General features: G+C 40.1%; 1 protein-coding gene across 1 annotated transcript in view; it reads left to right on the top strand.

Moving 5' to 3' along the window:
• The first annotated feature begins 8,360 nt into the window (after window positions 1-8,360).
• The window catches only part of LOC121519849 (myosin-7), a 10,051-nt gene continuing 1,463 nt past the window's right edge, over window positions 8,361-16,948 (top strand). Inside the window, exons 1-10 of the mRNA XM_041802886.1 lie at window positions 8,361-8,462; window positions 8,574-8,785; window positions 12,203-12,346; window positions 12,468-12,624; window positions 15,418-15,445; window positions 15,799-15,901; window positions 15,985-16,077; window positions 16,377-16,440; window positions 16,541-16,639; window positions 16,718-16,821. Of these exons, the coding sequence (XP_041658820.1) occupies window positions 8,585-8,785; window positions 12,203-12,346; window positions 12,468-12,624; window positions 15,418-15,445; window positions 15,799-15,901; window positions 15,985-16,077; window positions 16,377-16,440; window positions 16,541-16,639; window positions 16,718-16,821 (993 nt within the window). The 5' untranslated portion in view covers window positions 8,361-8,462; window positions 8,574-8,584. The remainder of the gene's footprint in view (window positions 8,463-8,573; window positions 8,786-12,202; window positions 12,347-12,467; window positions 12,625-15,417; window positions 15,446-15,798; window positions 15,902-15,984; window positions 16,078-16,376; window positions 16,441-16,540; window positions 16,640-16,717; window positions 16,822-16,948) is intronic.

Below are 16,948 nucleotides of genomic sequence, written 5' to 3'. Positions count from 1 at the left end.
CCCAAAACCAAACTCCGAACCTATGGAGACAGAGCCTTCAGTGCTGCAGCTCCCACCCTCTGGAACACTCTTCCTGCAGACATTCGTAGCGCTCCATCTCTGGACATTTTCAAAAAACGTCTCAAGCACGTCTCAATGTACTGCATTAAAAACAGCCATGATTCTGTACTGAAATAACTGCATGGGCTCAGGAACATTCCAGAAATCATTGTCTGTCAACACAGTTGGCCGTTCATCCACAAACAAGAGTTAAAGCTGGATCATGGAGAGAAGACGCCAGAAACACCGCCGTCTTCTCTCGGCCAAAGTTCAATTAACATGGACTAAGGCAATGGTTTCCAAACGTTTTCTGTGGGGCCCCCCCTTTGGCAGATGCCGAGCACAGATGCCGTGTCCTGCAGACTAAAGAGGAGAGGGAGCATCCAGCTTGTTCTCCTGGCTCAGGTCTAAAACCTGCATCTCTGATGGTATGGGGTTGCATTAGTGCCTATGGCGTGGGCAGCTCTAACATCTGGTAAGGAACTATCAGTGCTGAAAAGTAGAGAGAGCTTTTAGAGCAACATGTGCTCCCATCCAGACAACGTCTCTGTCAAGGCTGCAACTATTTCAGTAGGATGATGCTAAACCACATACCACATCTATCACAACAGCATGGCCTCACAGGAGAAGAGTCTGGGTCCTGAACTGGTCTACCTGCAGTCCAGACCTTTTGGAGCATCAGAAAAGGAGAAATATAGCCATGGTATGGCTGCAGTACAGGCCTGTAAACAATAGTAGCTGGTGTAGAGATAGCGTGGCAGCAGTAGTTCTATCAGAGCTGAAGAATCCTTCTTTAGAGCTTCCCAGACACCGTACGGGTCCTGTTACCCACATTGATGTGAAATACATCCCATACCAAACATTCAGTATGGTGTTTCCTGTTATCTCTGAGTGTGTGCTCTCTCAGCATCAACGTGACCAAAGTGTAGTGTAGAAGTATGATGATTGATAGGAAGTCCTGATTCCTGTGATTCAGACAGTGCTGTTTGACTCTCTGCTGTACTCTCCTCCTTATATTCCAACAAGACCAGTCCTGCTGAATCAGGAAGAGTCCCCATGATCCATAATCCAGTAGAAGATTTAACTTAAACAAAACATGTCTATAAAGCAGAGATGGACCTGCTGTAAATATCAGGACAGGTGCCTTTATATCAATATCTGAAATAAGCTCATCAGTTGTTTTGGTGTAACACTCCCACAATACCAGCATCTCCTCTCATCCTCAACCATAAAAACAGATCAGAGTTTGTCAGACTGGACACATCTTCAGCCAAATGATCAAGCAATAATGTGTCACTGCTCAGCCACTGGATGTGCAACCTAATACACACATAAACATCTGCTACTGACCCTGGTTTGAGCCCATATTATTTACAGGTAGGTGATGTTTGTCCAGTACTGATGTTAAACTGGTGCATCTGTCCATCTCCTAAAAGAATCCACAGATCTGATTCACTCCTGCAGAGCTCCAGAATGACTTCCTGCAAGTGAAGCAGCATTTCACAATAAAAGTGTGAAGAACTTTTCTGGATGGATGGATGGATGAGCACCAAAGACATCAGGCAGGGTGTGGGACCCTGCCAGGGTCCCACACCCTGCTGTCAAAATTAGATATGGGCATGCTTTTTTCAACCATGATTTAGACCATAATAATGTATTTTCAGCCAACCTAAAGATGATAAAAGGAAGAGATTCTGCTCATTTATGTGCAAAAGTCATTCTTTAAAGGAAAATAACTTTTTTTTTTTTTTTTTTAGATCAGAGAGTCATATACTAACAAGAAGTCAAATGCAGAATTTTAGTTTAAGAGACGAACATTTGCAAGATAAAACTGAAAATTTCCAAGTTTAAAAAGTTTTAAATTTGGACACCAGAAACTCAAAAATTTCAACTTTTTTAATTGAAAATTGAAAATTTACAAGAAACCCAACTGAAAACAGAGGATGGATTTATGGCTTTTCAACTCTCTCTCAAAAGTTCGACACTTTAGAAGGTGCACATTAACAACTTCTAGTCAAAAGAATCTAATTTTTCCCTTAAATTCAAGACTTTTTAAACTTGAGAATTTCAACTTTTTTCCTCAAGTTTAACAGATTGACAAATGAATAGAGTGGGCATTAAACACCGTCATCATGGATAGTTTAGTGTATGTATGCCTATTATATTATGATTTTGTCAATGAAAACAAATTGATGTTCAATTTTTCAAAGTGGGTCTTAGCTTTTCTTAGATATGAGTGTGTGTGTGTGTGTGTGTGTGGGGCTAAGGAAAAACAGCAAACTTAACTTTGATAACTAATGATTAATAGATTCAGTATTTTCATTGTTTAATTATTGTAATTTTATTGACTTTTAAACTTAGGGAGCATTTTTAATCAATGCATTTTTTTTACAAACAGGTAGTTTATTTTGTATGTACATGCTGAAATTCTTTGGTTAAGTGCCTTTTGATATAATAAGATGATTTTGGTCCATATCACCCAGCCCTTTTATGTAGTTTGTGTTATATAGCATAAATAATCTTAAATCTTTAATTGATCCAGAAAATTCATATATATATATATATATATATATATATATATTTTTTTTTTAGTATATTAGTGCTGTCAGTTGATTAAAAAAAATAATCAAGTTAATCACATCACCATTTCTTTAGTTTCAGTATTTTATTTTATTTTCAAACGTTCTTATTATCAAGTCTTTATTTTCATTGTTTCAGCTTCATGTACAGCACTTTCAGAGTGCTTTACTAAAAAATGTATTTTTATCATATTATTATTATAATTATCTATAAATTAACATTTAAAATACTACCATTTACTTGTAGTTTTGGTTGATATAAATTAGTACAAGTATATTTTAAAAAACTAGAATTTTTAAACTTATTTGTGGTTTATAAATCAGAGTGTCTTAATTCACTGAGCAATAGTATTTATTAACTGCAGTAGAGCCCAGCAGACAAACACATCAGGTAGAAAATAACTCATAACTGAAGTGAATGATCAGGTGTGCTGTTACCCTGAGGTAGCTGAAGTTGCTGACTGAAGTCCAGTGGTCTCTGCTCAGTGTGATAAATGTAGCTCAGCCAGCTGCTCCACTTTAGTAGCCTTTCTAGCTGTCATATAGTTCATGATTCTTGTGACAGTAGTTCTCGTAGGCGTTCTGTGGTACTGGCCATCAGAGGAGACCTGGATGACGTCTTGAAGCCCCTTGTTGTCAACGATGCTGATGGTCTTCAGTCTCTGGTGACCCATTAAAGGTCACATTAGTTAGCTTAGATGTTGTAGTTGTGGGGACAAATCCAGATCTGACATTATGGCTTGATCCCATGTTGTTGTTAGCGTCTTTGCTAACATCAGCAACATTAGCTATCATGGCTTTGTTCCATGTTGTTGTTAGCGTCTTTGCTAACATCAGCAACATTAGCTATCATAGCTTGATCCCGTGTTGTTGTTAGCGTCTTTGCTAACATCAGCAACATTAGCTATCAGGGCTTGATCCCATGTTGTTGTTAGCGTCTTTGCTAACATCAGCAACATTAGCTATCAGGGCTTGATCCCATGTTGTTGTTAGCGTCTTTGCTAACATCAGCAACATTAGCTATCATGGCTTGATCCCGTGTTGTTGTTAGCGTCTTTGCTAACATCAGCAACATTAGCTATCATAGCTTGATCCCGTGTTGTTGTTAGCGTCTTTGCTAACATCAGCAACATTAGCTATCATGGCTTTGTTCCATGTTGTTGTTAGCGTCTTTGCTAACATTAGCAACATTAGCTATCATAGCTTGATCCCGTGTTGTTGTTAGCGTCTTTGCTAACATTAGCAACATTAGCTATCATAGCTTGATCCCGTGTTGTTGTTGTTAGCGTCTTTGCTAACATCAGCAACATTAGCTATCATGGCTTTGTTCCATGTTGTTGTTAGCGTCTTTGCTAACATTAGCAACATTAGCTATCATAGCTTGATCCCGTGTTGTTGTGAGCGTCTTTGCTAACATTAGCAACATTAGCTATCATAGCTTGATCCCGTGTTGTTGTTGTTAGCGTCTTTGCTAACATCAGCAACATTAGCTATCATGGCTTTGTTCCATGTTGTTGTTAGCGTCTTTGCTAACATTAGCAACATTAGCTATCATAGCTTGATCCCGTGTTGTTGTGAGCGTCTTTGCTAACATTAGCAACATTAGCTATCATAGCTTGATCCCGTGTTGTTGTTGTTAGCGTCTTTGCTAACATCAGCAACATTAGCTATCATGGCTTGATCCCGTGTTGTTGTTAGCGTCTTTGCTAACATTAGCAACATAAGCTATCATGGCTTGATCCCGTGTTGTTGTTAGCGTCTTTGCTAACATTAGCAACATTAGCTATCATGGCTTGATCCCGTGTTGTTGTTAGCATCTTTGCTAACATTAGCAACATTAGCTATCATGGCTTGATCCCATGTTGTTGTTGTTATCATCTTTGCTAACATCAGCAACATTAGCTATCATGGTTTGATCTCGTGTTGTTGTTAGTATCTTTGCTAACATCAGCAACATTAGCTATCATGGCTTGATCCCGTGTTGTTGTTAGCGTCTTTGCTAACATCAGCAACATTAGCTATCATAGCTTGATCCCGTGTTGTTGTTATTATCTTTGCTAACATCAGCAACATTAGCTATCATAGCTTGATCCCGTGTTGTTGTTATTATCTTTGCTAACATCAGCAACATTAGCTATCATAGCTTGATCCCGTGTTGTTGTTAGCGTCTTTGCTAACATCAGCAACATTAGCTATCATAGCTTGATCCCGTGTTGTTGTTAGCGTCTTTGCTAACATCAGCAACATTAGCTATCAGGGCTTGATCCCGTGTTGTTGTTAGCGTCTTTGCTAACATCAGCAACATTAGCTATCAGGGCTTGATCCCGTGTTGTTGTTATTATCTTTGCTAACATCAGCAACATTAGCTATCATGGCTTGATCCTGTGTTGTTGTTAGCGTCTTTGCTAACATCAGCAACATTAGCTATCATGGCTTGATCCTGTGTTGTTGTTAGCGTCTTTGCTAACATTAGCAACATTAGCTATCATGGCTTGATCCCGTGTTGTTGTTAGCATCTTTGCTAACATTAGCAACATTAGCTATCATGGCTTGATCCCGTGTTGTTGTTAGCGTCTTTGCTAACATTAGCAACATAAGCTATCATGGCTTGATCCCGTGTTGTTGTTAGCGTCTTTGCTAACATTAGCAACATTAGCTATCATGGCTTGATCCCGTGTTGTTGTTAGCATCTTTGCTAACATTAGCAACATTAGCTATCATGGCTTGATCCCATGTTGTTGTTGTTATCATCTTTGCTAACATCAGCAACATTAGCTATCATGGTTTGATCTCGTGTTGTTGTTAGTATCTTTGCTAACATCAGCAACATTAGCTATCATGGCTTGATCCCGTGTTGTTGTTAGCGTCTTTGCTAACATCAGCAACAGGAGCTATCATGGCTTGATCCCGTGTTGTTGTTATTATCTTTGCTAACATCAGCAACATTAGCTATCATAGCTTGATCCCGTGTTGTTGTTAGCGTCTTTGTGGCTTGATCCCGTGTTGTTGTTAGCGTCTTTGCTAACATCAGCAACAGTAGCTATCATGGCTTGATCCCGTGTTGTTGTTATTATCTTTGCTAACATCAGCAACATTAGCTATCATAGCTTGATCCCGTGTTGTTGTTAGCGTCTTTGCTAACATCAGCAACATTAGCTATCATAGCTTGATCCCGTGTTGTTGTTATTATCTTTGCTAACATCAGCAACATTAGCTATCATGGCTTGATCCTGTGTTGTTGTTAGCGTCTTTGCTAACATCAGCAACATTAGCTATCATGGCTTGATCCTGTGTTGTTGTTAGCGTCTTTGCTAACATCAGCAACATTAGCTATCATGGCTTCATCCCGTGTTGTTGTTAGCGTCTTTGCTAACATTAGCAACATTAGCTATCATGGCTTGATCCCGTGTTGTTGTTAGCGTCTTTGCTAACATCAGCAACATTAGCTATCAGGGCTTGATCCCGTGTTGTTGTTATTATCTTTGCTAACATCAGCAACATTAGCTATCATGGCTTGATCCTGTGTTGTTGTTAGCGTCTTTGCTAACATCAGCAACATTAGCTATCATGGCTTGATCCTGTGTTGTTGTTAGCGTCTTTGCTAACATCAGCAACATTAGCTATCATGGCTTCATCCCGTGTTGTTGTTAGCGTCTTTGCTAACATTAGCAACATTAGCTATCATGGCTTGATCCCGTGTTGTTGTTAGCGTCTTTGCTAACATTAGTAAAGATGTGCTTTGCCCAGAGGTGGTTCTTCAGACTCGTTGTACTTCAGTGTAAAGACAGTTCATCACTGCAGTATGCACACAACTTTTGTTTCATCCAGACTTCCATCAGGCTGTTTCTAAATCTAAATTTTCCATGGAGGAGACCTGGCTCTGTCTCCTAACCGCTGGCTGCGTGTGAGCCGCCTTTAACCTTTTCATCAGAGGGACATAAACATCCACGCAGGAGGACTACGGGAGGAAGTTGTGGTCAAACTTAGTCATATGACTAAACTGCATTTTTATTTTTCTAATGCATTAAGCTTTCCAGATTAATCACGAGCATTAATGCGTTTATATTAACAGGCCTGATATATAAATATATATATATATGTATGTATATATATACAGTATATATATTTACATATATATATATATATACAGTATATATATTTACATATATATATATATATATATATACAATATATATATTTACATATATATATTTACATATATATATATATACAGTATATATATTTACATATATATAAAACTTTCTATATAACTGCATAGGCTTTGATAAAAGAGTAGGACTAAAAAACACGGGGGCAATAAGAATTATAGAAAAATAGTTATTTAGACTATGTAATAAAATCTAAATAGAATAATAATAAGAATGAAGAACCAAAGTGCAGTTTACTTAAGCTTACATTTAGCTTTGCAAAGCAGAGGCTATTCAGCATAGATTCAATTTATACAAATTACATTTACATAGTTTCAGAGCAGAACAGAGATTTTTTTTCCCGAGCAGTGCAAATAAGAATAAAGCTTAATAAAGATAATGCTGAAAAGAAGGAGGGAAATGGAGACCAGAGAATGGACATGGTACGATGAAATATAATAATAACAATAGAATCCAAATTATACATTATTGTTTATCATTATTATTATTGCCATGATTTTCCCCCCTTTCTGCTCCATTTATTTGTTCCTTTTCTTTCCCTTTTTTCGTTCACTATCAGTTTTTTTTTTATATCTCATTTACTTGAATTATTTCTCTACCTGTATATATCCTATATCCATATCTATATCCAAGTTCCTGCTTCTCTCTGTCTTGTTGCCACTGTTTGTATTGTTTGAACTGCAAATGTTTTGTCCCTCACTTGTCATCTTCTGTCTAGCATCACTCAATTAAAAAAAGATCAGAGCAAAAGATCAGAAAAAAATGAAAATATTGCTGCCTCGTTTAGCATCTGTAGATTAAACGGGATTAGTGCTGATTATGGGGAGATGAGATTAAATGATATAAACTGTATGTTAACAGTAAAGTGATTATAGGGAGTTTAGATGTCATGATAAAAGCTGTATATGTTAACAGTAAAGTGATTATAGGGAGTTTAGATGTCATGATAAAAGCTGTATGTTAACAGTAAAGTGATTATAGGGAGTTTAGATGTCATGATAAAAGCTGTATGTTAACAGTAAAGTGATTATAGGGAGTTTAGATGTCATGATAAAAGTTGTATGTTAACAGTAAGTGTTGCTGGGTGTTTGCTTCTATTAAAACCCCTCAGCATTCCAAAGAGCTTGGATCCGGATCAGCGTTGGGTAAGGATGCTTCTGTTGAGCTCGTCTATTGTTTCTGTAACAGAAGCAGAGTTACTGCGAGGGATGAGGAGAAAGGAATTCCCTGCGTCTATTTAAAGACCGAGTCTTGGTCCGCCGTCTGCTTGAGGATACCTATGATTAATCATGGCACTGCATGGAGCTCCTAATATGGCCACGCCTGAAGACCCCATCACTGATAAGACTCTGTCCTGCTGATTTCTATATTGCTCTGTGCCACTCATTAACCCCCTCCCTTTATGTTCCCCTAACCTAACTCAGACACAATAACATTCTTGGAGCCTGAACGCTGCTCCATATTTGGTAGGGGGGGCTTTGTTTATAAAGAGAACTCATGGTGAAACCCCCATAGGTCACCATTCAATCTCAAGGTAAGGTACTGGGACAGTGAGGACCAGTGCAGATACTAAATCATCACCTGTGCTCTGTGCTGGTGTAGACTGCTAATTTGTTTCCATCACTTCTTCCATCAGGACCCTTACAGCTCAGTCTTCTCAGCAGGGATTGGTGAGGTAAGTGGATCTAAAGATAAAATTAGTGAACATCAAAAAAGATTAAATAAGACTGGTATACAGCATGTGGTTTCTAAAAACACCTGTTAAATTTGATGTGAAATCCTGCAGACAGGGTGAAAATGGGTGACGCTGCCATGAAAGAGTTTGGGGCAGCAGCCCCATACCTGAGGAAGTCAGACAGGGAGCGTCTGGAGGCCCAGACCCGGCCCTTCGACATGAAGAAGGAGTGCTTTGTTCCAGACCCTGATGAGGAGTACGTGAAGGCTTCCATCACCAGCCGCGAGGGCGACAAAGTCACCGCTCAGACTGAGAAAGGAAAGGTCAGTGATCTGGCAGGAGAGCTGCCCTGGATGCAGCTGCAGAGAGAGCTCCATCTGCTCTTTAGTGTGACAGAGACAGAGACAGGATCACATAACACAGAGGAGGGATGATCCTGCTCTCTATCACACAGTCTTTATCCTCCGGAGACAGAGACAGGATCACATAACACAGAGCAGGGATGATCCTGCTCTCTATCACACAGTCTTTATCCTCCGGAGACAGAGACAGGATCACATAACACAGAGGAGGGATGATCCTGCTCTCTATCACACAGTCTTTATCCTCCGGAGACAGAGACAGGATCACATAACACAGAGCAGGGATGATCCTGCTCTCTATCACACAGTCTTTATCCTCCAGAGACAGAGACAGGATCACATAACACAGAGGAGGGATGATCCTGCTCTCCATCACACAGTCTTTATCCTCCAGAGACAGAGACAGGATCACATAACACAGAGGAGGGATGATCCTGCTCTCCATCACACAGTCTTTATCCTCCAGAGACAGAGACAGAGACAGGATCACACAACACAGAGGAGGGATGATCCTGCTCTCCATCACACAGTCTTTATCCTCCGGAGACAGAGACAGGATCACATAACACAGAGGAGGGATGATCCTGCTCTCTATCACACAGTCTTTATCCTCCAGAGACAGAGACAGGATCACATAACACAGAGGAGGGATGATCCTGCTCTCCATCACACAGTCTTTATCCTCCAGAGACAGAGACAGGATCACATAACACAGAGCAGGGATGATCCTGCTCTCCATCACACAGTCTTTATCCTCCAGAGACAGAGACAGAGACAGGATCACACAACACAGAGGAGGGATGATCCTGCTCTCCATCACACAGTCTTTATCCTCTAGAGACAGAGACAGAGACAGGATCACACAACACAGAGGAGGGATGATCCTGCTCTCCATCACACAGTCTTTATCCTCCAGAGACAGAGACAGGATCACATAACACAGAGCAGGGATGATCCTGCTCTCCATCACACAGTCTTTATCCTCCAGAGACAGAGACAGGATCACATAACACAGAGGAGGGCTGATCCTGCTCTCCATCACACAGTCTTTATCCTCCAAAGACAGAGACAGGATCACATAACACAGAGCAGGGATGATCCTGCTCTCCATCACACAGTCTTTATCCTCCAGAGACAGAGACAGGATCACATAACACAAAGCAGGGATGATCCTGCTCTCCATCACACAGTCTTTATCCTCCAGAGAGACAGAAAGGTCCAAGATTGTGAATTTCAGCTTTATTAGGTCTAAGGGGTGAAAAACACATCATTAAGACTTTTTCTTTGCATTTTGTTGCATGATCTTTGCAGTGAATATCAGGACATTTTGAGTGACTGACATGACCAAACTAATTTTACTCTGGTCCTGAACTTAAGAGCATGTTTGAGTGTTGTATTTTGGGGAAACCTCCTCCTTTAGATTGAGTGCTGCTAATGCAGCAGAGAGGATTCTCTCACTCAGCATCCATGACCGGCCTCAGGCCCTGCTTGTATTTTTGCTCTTACTTTGGCAGTTATCATGCTAAGATGATGATATTTGACAAAAATGTTCATTTTTTAATGAATTTTTGAAATTTCATTATCCACCCTGTGTAGACAGAATTTTCCACGGTGTAGACAGAAAACCCACACTCTCCCCCCTAAAGCCCTTTTAGGTTCACTGACTACCATTAAAACCACTTATTTTCTTTCTACTGCCACTGCAGCACAGAAATAAGAAATCCTGTTAATTCCTCTGTAGTTCAGTCATTCAGAGGTAAAAATATTTGCACACCAAAAAAATGCCACCAAATTTCCCCATTTTTCAATGTCTGCAGAGAGGCATTGTGGGAGATAATGACCTTGTTTGAACTGATAGGATATATCAGTGACTGTAGATCAGTGAAATTAATTTTTTCAACTAAATTTACTTTGGATGTTTTCTATGGATGTCAGAGTCTGGTGAAAAATTTAAATTGTGAAAAATAATACACATCTGCTATACATGATGAGGACTGGAGTTAAGGACCAAAAAATTAACAAGAAGTTTTTTTTCATGTTTAATATCTCGAAATATATCCAATGTCCTAAAAGGGCTTTCAGAGAGAGAGTGTGAAGTTTTTTTGTTATTGCACAAAACTTAATAGTACGTCAAAATCAGTGTTGCTGCTAATCACTGACATATCAGACTGATAATCCCTGCAGGGAAAAAATCTGCTTTGCATTTTTCAAATATAAAATATTTCATTTTCTTGTGTCAGAAAATGCGGCATTATGTAAATAAACTGGCATTTATAGGGTTAAAATTATGAAAAATAATACACATCTGCTAAACATGACGAGGACTGGAGTTTTTAATACTTTTAAATATATCCAGTGTCCAATGTTCCCTTCCCTCATGTTCTATAGAAATAAGTCTTTAGATTTTGTAAGTGGTAGTTTGACTGCATAACTATTTTAGAGGGAAGTCACACAATAATCTGACTGAGCTGATCACTCTTACTGCAGGATCTGACCTGAGCATCTGTCCTTTAACTGCTCATCTCTCTTATATTCAGTTCTGCATTACATCAAAACCTCCTCTTCTCCCAGCGGTGGTTTAAGTCAGTTGTTAAAGAGCAGTGTGAGGCTCTTTTCCAGCATGCTTAGAGTGATCTTAGCTTGTGAACAAAAGAAAAATAAGTGTTTGTTTTCACTAACAAAGCCACAGAACTAAAAGACAAACTCAGATGTGAGCCTACTGCTGTTGTTCATCATGTCTTCTATGAGTAACTCAAAGTCTACATCTCAATACTCAACGTGTCCACGCTCTCGAGGCTATCTGTACTTCATCATGTGATCAGGTGGATTTCTACGTAGATCATCTGTGCAGGATTTGGCTTGTGATAGAGAGGCGTTTGGTCGTTTCCAGGGGAGTTTTGACCATCAAACTCTACCTTGATGCCATTTCATTCACTCTGGGCATCTTGTTTACACTCTTAATACTCACTTAGTTATTGGAATAATTTTTCACTTACACCTTGTAAAAAAGTTGGGACGCTGTGTGAAATGTAAACAAAAACATGATGGTAAAACCTCATAAACACATATGTATTTAATTCACAACAGAACATAAAGAACATATCAGATGATGAAACTGAGACATTTTAACATTTCAGGAAAAATTTAGCTTACTTTTAATTTGATGGCAGCAGCACATCTCAGAAAAGTAGGGACAGGGCTGTTTATCACTGTGCAGCATCCTCTCTTCTTTAACTCCAGTCTGTAAACGTCTGTGAAGTAAAGAGACCAGCTGCTGGAGTGTGGGGAGAGGTTTTCTATTGGTCAAAGGTCTAGACTGCAGGCAGACAGGATTTTAACACCATTATAATGTATTAATATCAACTACTTCTATTTCAGACGGTCACAGTGAAGGAGAGCGACGTCCACCCTCAGAACCCGCCAAAGTTTGATAAAATTGAAGACATGGCGATGTTCACCTTCCTCCATGAGCCCGCCGTGCTGTTTAACCTCAAAGAGCGTTACGCAGCGTGGATGATCTACGTGAGTTAAAAGCTTTTAAAGTCCTACAGAAACAAAGTCTAGGTCTATGATCTTCTCAGCCATGTCTCGGGTTCATATGCAGCTCAGCGTGTGAAGCAGTTTGCTCTTTGTTTCTTCACAGACCTACTCCGGACTCTTCTGTGTGACTGTCAACCCCTACAAGTGGCTGCCGGTCTACAACCAGGAAGTAGTGGTGGCCTACAGAGGAAAGAAGAGGAGTGAAGCTCCTCCTCACATCTTCTCCATCTCTGATAACGCCTATCAGTACATGCTCACTGGTAATTTCAACAGTTTACTCACAGGAAGTAGGGCTGCATGATCAGACTCCTGCTGATGTTTCTGAATATTTCCAAACTCCCTGTAGCTGATAGTCAGTACCAATGCTGAAAAACATTCATTCAGGGTGAAGAGCACCAAGTCTCTCCTGCGCAACCGCTGTCTCTATACCGAGGTTCAACTATGATACCAACACTCACTACTGAAACCATGCTTAGATCAGAAACAACACCGCTTCAGTCCTCCACACCTGAGAGAGGATGTTCACCAGGGATGGCACATTTAGGAAAGTATATAAAAACACAAGAACAAGTCAGTCAGTACAGAACACTGAGACTCATGTACATCAGGGTTAGAGTTGGTTTTTACGATCAAATATTTAAACATACTGTATGACATCTAATACATAAAGTATATTATCAGACCTGTCCTGCTGAAGCTCACATTCTTCTACAAATAAAACCGATTCTATAAATCTATAAGATCAACTAGAATTAACCTGACACGTCAGATAGACTGTTCCATAACTCTACTGCATGAAACAATTTCACATCCATCTGTGAAAGCTCCCATAGAAAGCGTTAGGGAAGGGCGGGACTTTTCAAAAATTCTCGGAAGATGATTGGAGGAACGTTCCGTCTGTCACATTCATGACGGGCCAAGACAAAATAAGGTTGTGCTCATGCGCTCCTCCTGAGCAGACGGGCTACCACTGCGGAGCTCCGCTGTGAATAAACTGACGCTGAGGTCAGCTGAGAGGCCGAGACAGGCTTTCAGTGTGGCTCTTAGTTCTTGTTCCAAAGGAAAATGTGGTCCAGTTCTGATTAAACTGCCACTTTCCTACTGCGACATCCGAGCTAACAGCTACCGCAGCAGCAGCCATTAGATACACCAGCGTACTCCACCGTAACGGTCGCAGTCCAGTTATGATAAAACAACCGTTATGTTGTGGCAGCCATTGCAAACAGCTAGACTAACTAAACCCCGCCCATAACTACCACCTCGCTCTCTTCAAATGACGCTGATTGGTCAGAACAGTGTGCACAAACCATGTGGACTGGAGCTTTTCAGGATGGATTTGCCTGATGACAGAGATGGAGTCTGGCAAATCTCTCTTATCTGTCATGCTAAAGAGTAGATATGTGACAGCAGTTACTGGCCCTATTAGGAAATTTTTAGCCAGTCAGTCTTTTTTAGCACACAAACAAGATACCAATCACCTGTAGCATAGTAAATGTGTTGTTTTGTTACTCTAACGTGCCTGTCATGCTAGTTACACTGCAGTTTAACTCTTCTATGATGTTTTCCTACTCAATTACCACTGCCTGGCCAAAAAAAAAGTCGCCACCTGGTTTTAACTAAGCTAATAGGTACGAGCCTCCTATTGGATAATTACTGCATGAGCGATTATCTTTCAGCTGGCAACAAGTTATTTAACCCCAGCTGAGGCAATGAGTAACTTCTTATTTCTTAATGGATTTTTCTTCCCTAATGGCACGGGCTTATTCCAAAATGACAATGCCAGGATTCATCAGGCTCAAATTGTGAAAGAGTAGTTCAGGGAGCACGAGGCAACATTTTCACACGTGGATTGGCCACCACAGAGTCCAGACCTTAACCCCACTGAGAATCTTTGGGATGTGCTGGAGAAGGCTTTGCGCAGTGGTCAGACTCTCCCATCATCAATATTAAAATTAATGCAACACTGGATGGAAATAAATCTTGTGACATTGCAGAAGCTTATCGAAACAATGCCACAGTGAATGTGTGCTGTAATCAAAGCTAAAGGCGGTCCAACCAAATATTAGAGTGGGTGACCTTTTTTTGGTGGCGACTTTTTTTTTGGCCAGGCAGTGTGTAATAAGTGAGAGTAATTTCTTTGTAGTTTGAACTTTATTTTCTGTCTGTCTACCTGTCAGACTTAAACCATGCTCTATCAGCTCTATCAGAGCTACAAACAGCTCTAAACCAATCTGCTGACAGGCAGAGTGTAAAGTAGATATAAAACCTTAATGAGGAGCTTACACCAGGGCTATTCAATCCAAATTCAACTGGGACAAATTTTAAATCAAGAAATGTAGCAGGGGCACCAATGTTCAGCTCCTAGTAAGCAGCTGGTGATGTCAAATTTTGAACCAGTACAGATCAATTTGAGGAAAATTTGCACTTTTTTTTCACAGTCTCCCTTTTAAATTTGGTAACATGACAAAAGCACATGAAAACGTGCATAAAAGCACAAGTGCATAAAAACTAAATTTGCACATGTAGCTACAGATGAAAAGGACGTGTTTTATACTCGTTATCTTGGAGCTACTTGTGTCAACATCACTGGCCATGCTTCAAAACTAGGCAGTGCATTATTGGTAGACAGTTGCTAGGATCACACGGAGTGTTGCATTCACAGTCTGAAATACTGTGGGAATTTATGAAAACTTGTCAATCAGGTTGCCCTCTGCATCTCTGGCATGACCACAGGCTGGGACACTTGGGGGTTGGTTCTGGGCCTCATGTGGGCCCCGGGCCACTAATTCAATAGGCCTGGTTTATACTTTATAATTAATTCAACATCAATTCTCCTATTTAAATGGTAGGTTTAGAGGGGAGACAATCCTGACAAAGTGCTAATAACACAGAAACACTCTCCTCTCACGTGCAAAACCGTAAACACGCTGCAGTCCAGACCTAAAGCGTCAGTCCTTTTAACAAACGAAAGTTTAAATAATGAAGATAAAAAATAAAAAAGTCTTCAGCTTCAGCTACACTCATATCCTAAAATGTTCATTTCTTTTTTACAGACAGAGAGAATCAGTCCATCCTCATCACGTGAGTACTGTTCTCTGACTTCTGAAAATGATGCATGTCCAGATTTTTATATCATTTAGCAGAGCCCAAAATATTCTCTGTGTGCTTTAGTGTTAGTCAACTGATTAGCATTGGTACATAACATAGTTTTTTTTATTTGTTTTTCTAATTAGATATTGGTTAAGACAGTTTTATTTACACTGAGATAATCATTCTGATTGGAAAACAAAAAAAGAAAAAAGAAACGATATCAGGTCTAACACTCAATAAAACGTGTAAGGGAGCTGGCCAATCAGGGCGGACAATGAGGCGATCATCTCCATGTAGCTCCAGCTGTGTGGTGCTGTCAGTTCAGATTTCATTTCTGTCTGCAGTGGAGAATCTGGTGCTGGGAAAACTGTCAATACCAAGAGAGTCATCCAGTACTTTGCCAGCATCGCGGCTGGAGGTGGAAAGAAAGAAAGCTCTGACAAAAAGGTACAAATCTGGATAACATACACAACACAGAATATCTTCTTTAGAGGGTTTTCACTAAATAAAGGTTCTGATCTTGTACCCAGGGAACTCTGGAGGATCAAATCATCCAGGCTAACCCGGCTTTAGAGGCCTTTGGTAATGCCAAGACCATCAGGAATGACAACTCCTCCAGATTTGTAAGCTTCTGAACAATTTGGAAAAATAATCTGATTGTGATTTTTCTTCCCCAACATTGCAACTGTGAATTTATGCAATCCTGATCTCATGTATTTTACAAGCAGTGTTTCTTTCTATATTATAACCAACACAATATTAGATTAGTAGGGGCGTAACGGTTTTCGTATGTTGTATTTGCACTGAACTGTGACACAACAAATACGTCCGAGGATTTAAAATTTGATAAACTGCCCAGCCCTACTTTGCACTACTTTTAATTAAAAACTTTTTTTTTTTCCTTTTTTGCAATTCATTTCAGGGCAAATTCATCCGAATTCACTTTGCAGCCAGTGGGAAGCTTGCCTCAGCAGATATCGAAACATGTAAGCAGCCTCTTTGAAACATCTATTTATCGTGATAATAATACCTTTCATTGTTAAAGATGAGAGCCTCCTCATCCTCGTCACTCAAATGTCCTCATAGATCTGCTGGAAAAGTCCCGTGTCACCTTTCAGCTTAAGGCTGAGAGAGACTACCACATCTTCTACCAGATTCTGTCTCAGAAGAAACCAGAGCTGCTGGGTAACCTCAAACACCTCAGACCATTTTCCTATAAAATCCCTTTAAAATAAAGTCTAACATTTCTGTCTGCCTTCTCAGAGATGCTGCTCATCACCAACAACCCGTATGACTACGCCTTCATCTCCCAAGGAGAGACGACCGTGGCCTCCATCAATGATGCTGAGGAGCTGATGGCCACTGATGTGAGTGGAGAGGCATCACAGCGTCTCTGGATAGAACAGACATTTACATCACAGTCAAGTTAGCGATACGTTAAATTTGGCATCCTGCATATTCTTAGAGAGCTGATTTTTCAGATTTATTAGAAGT

Source organism: Cheilinus undulatus, linkage group 13, assembly GCF_018320785.1.
Source record: "Cheilinus undulatus linkage group 13, ASM1832078v1, whole genome shotgun sequence".
NCBI classification, from domain to species: Eukaryota; Metazoa; Chordata; class Actinopteri; order Labriformes; family Labridae; genus Cheilinus; species Cheilinus undulatus.
Note: the sequence above shows the minus strand (reverse complement) of the source record. Positions and strands in the feature narration are given on the sequence as shown.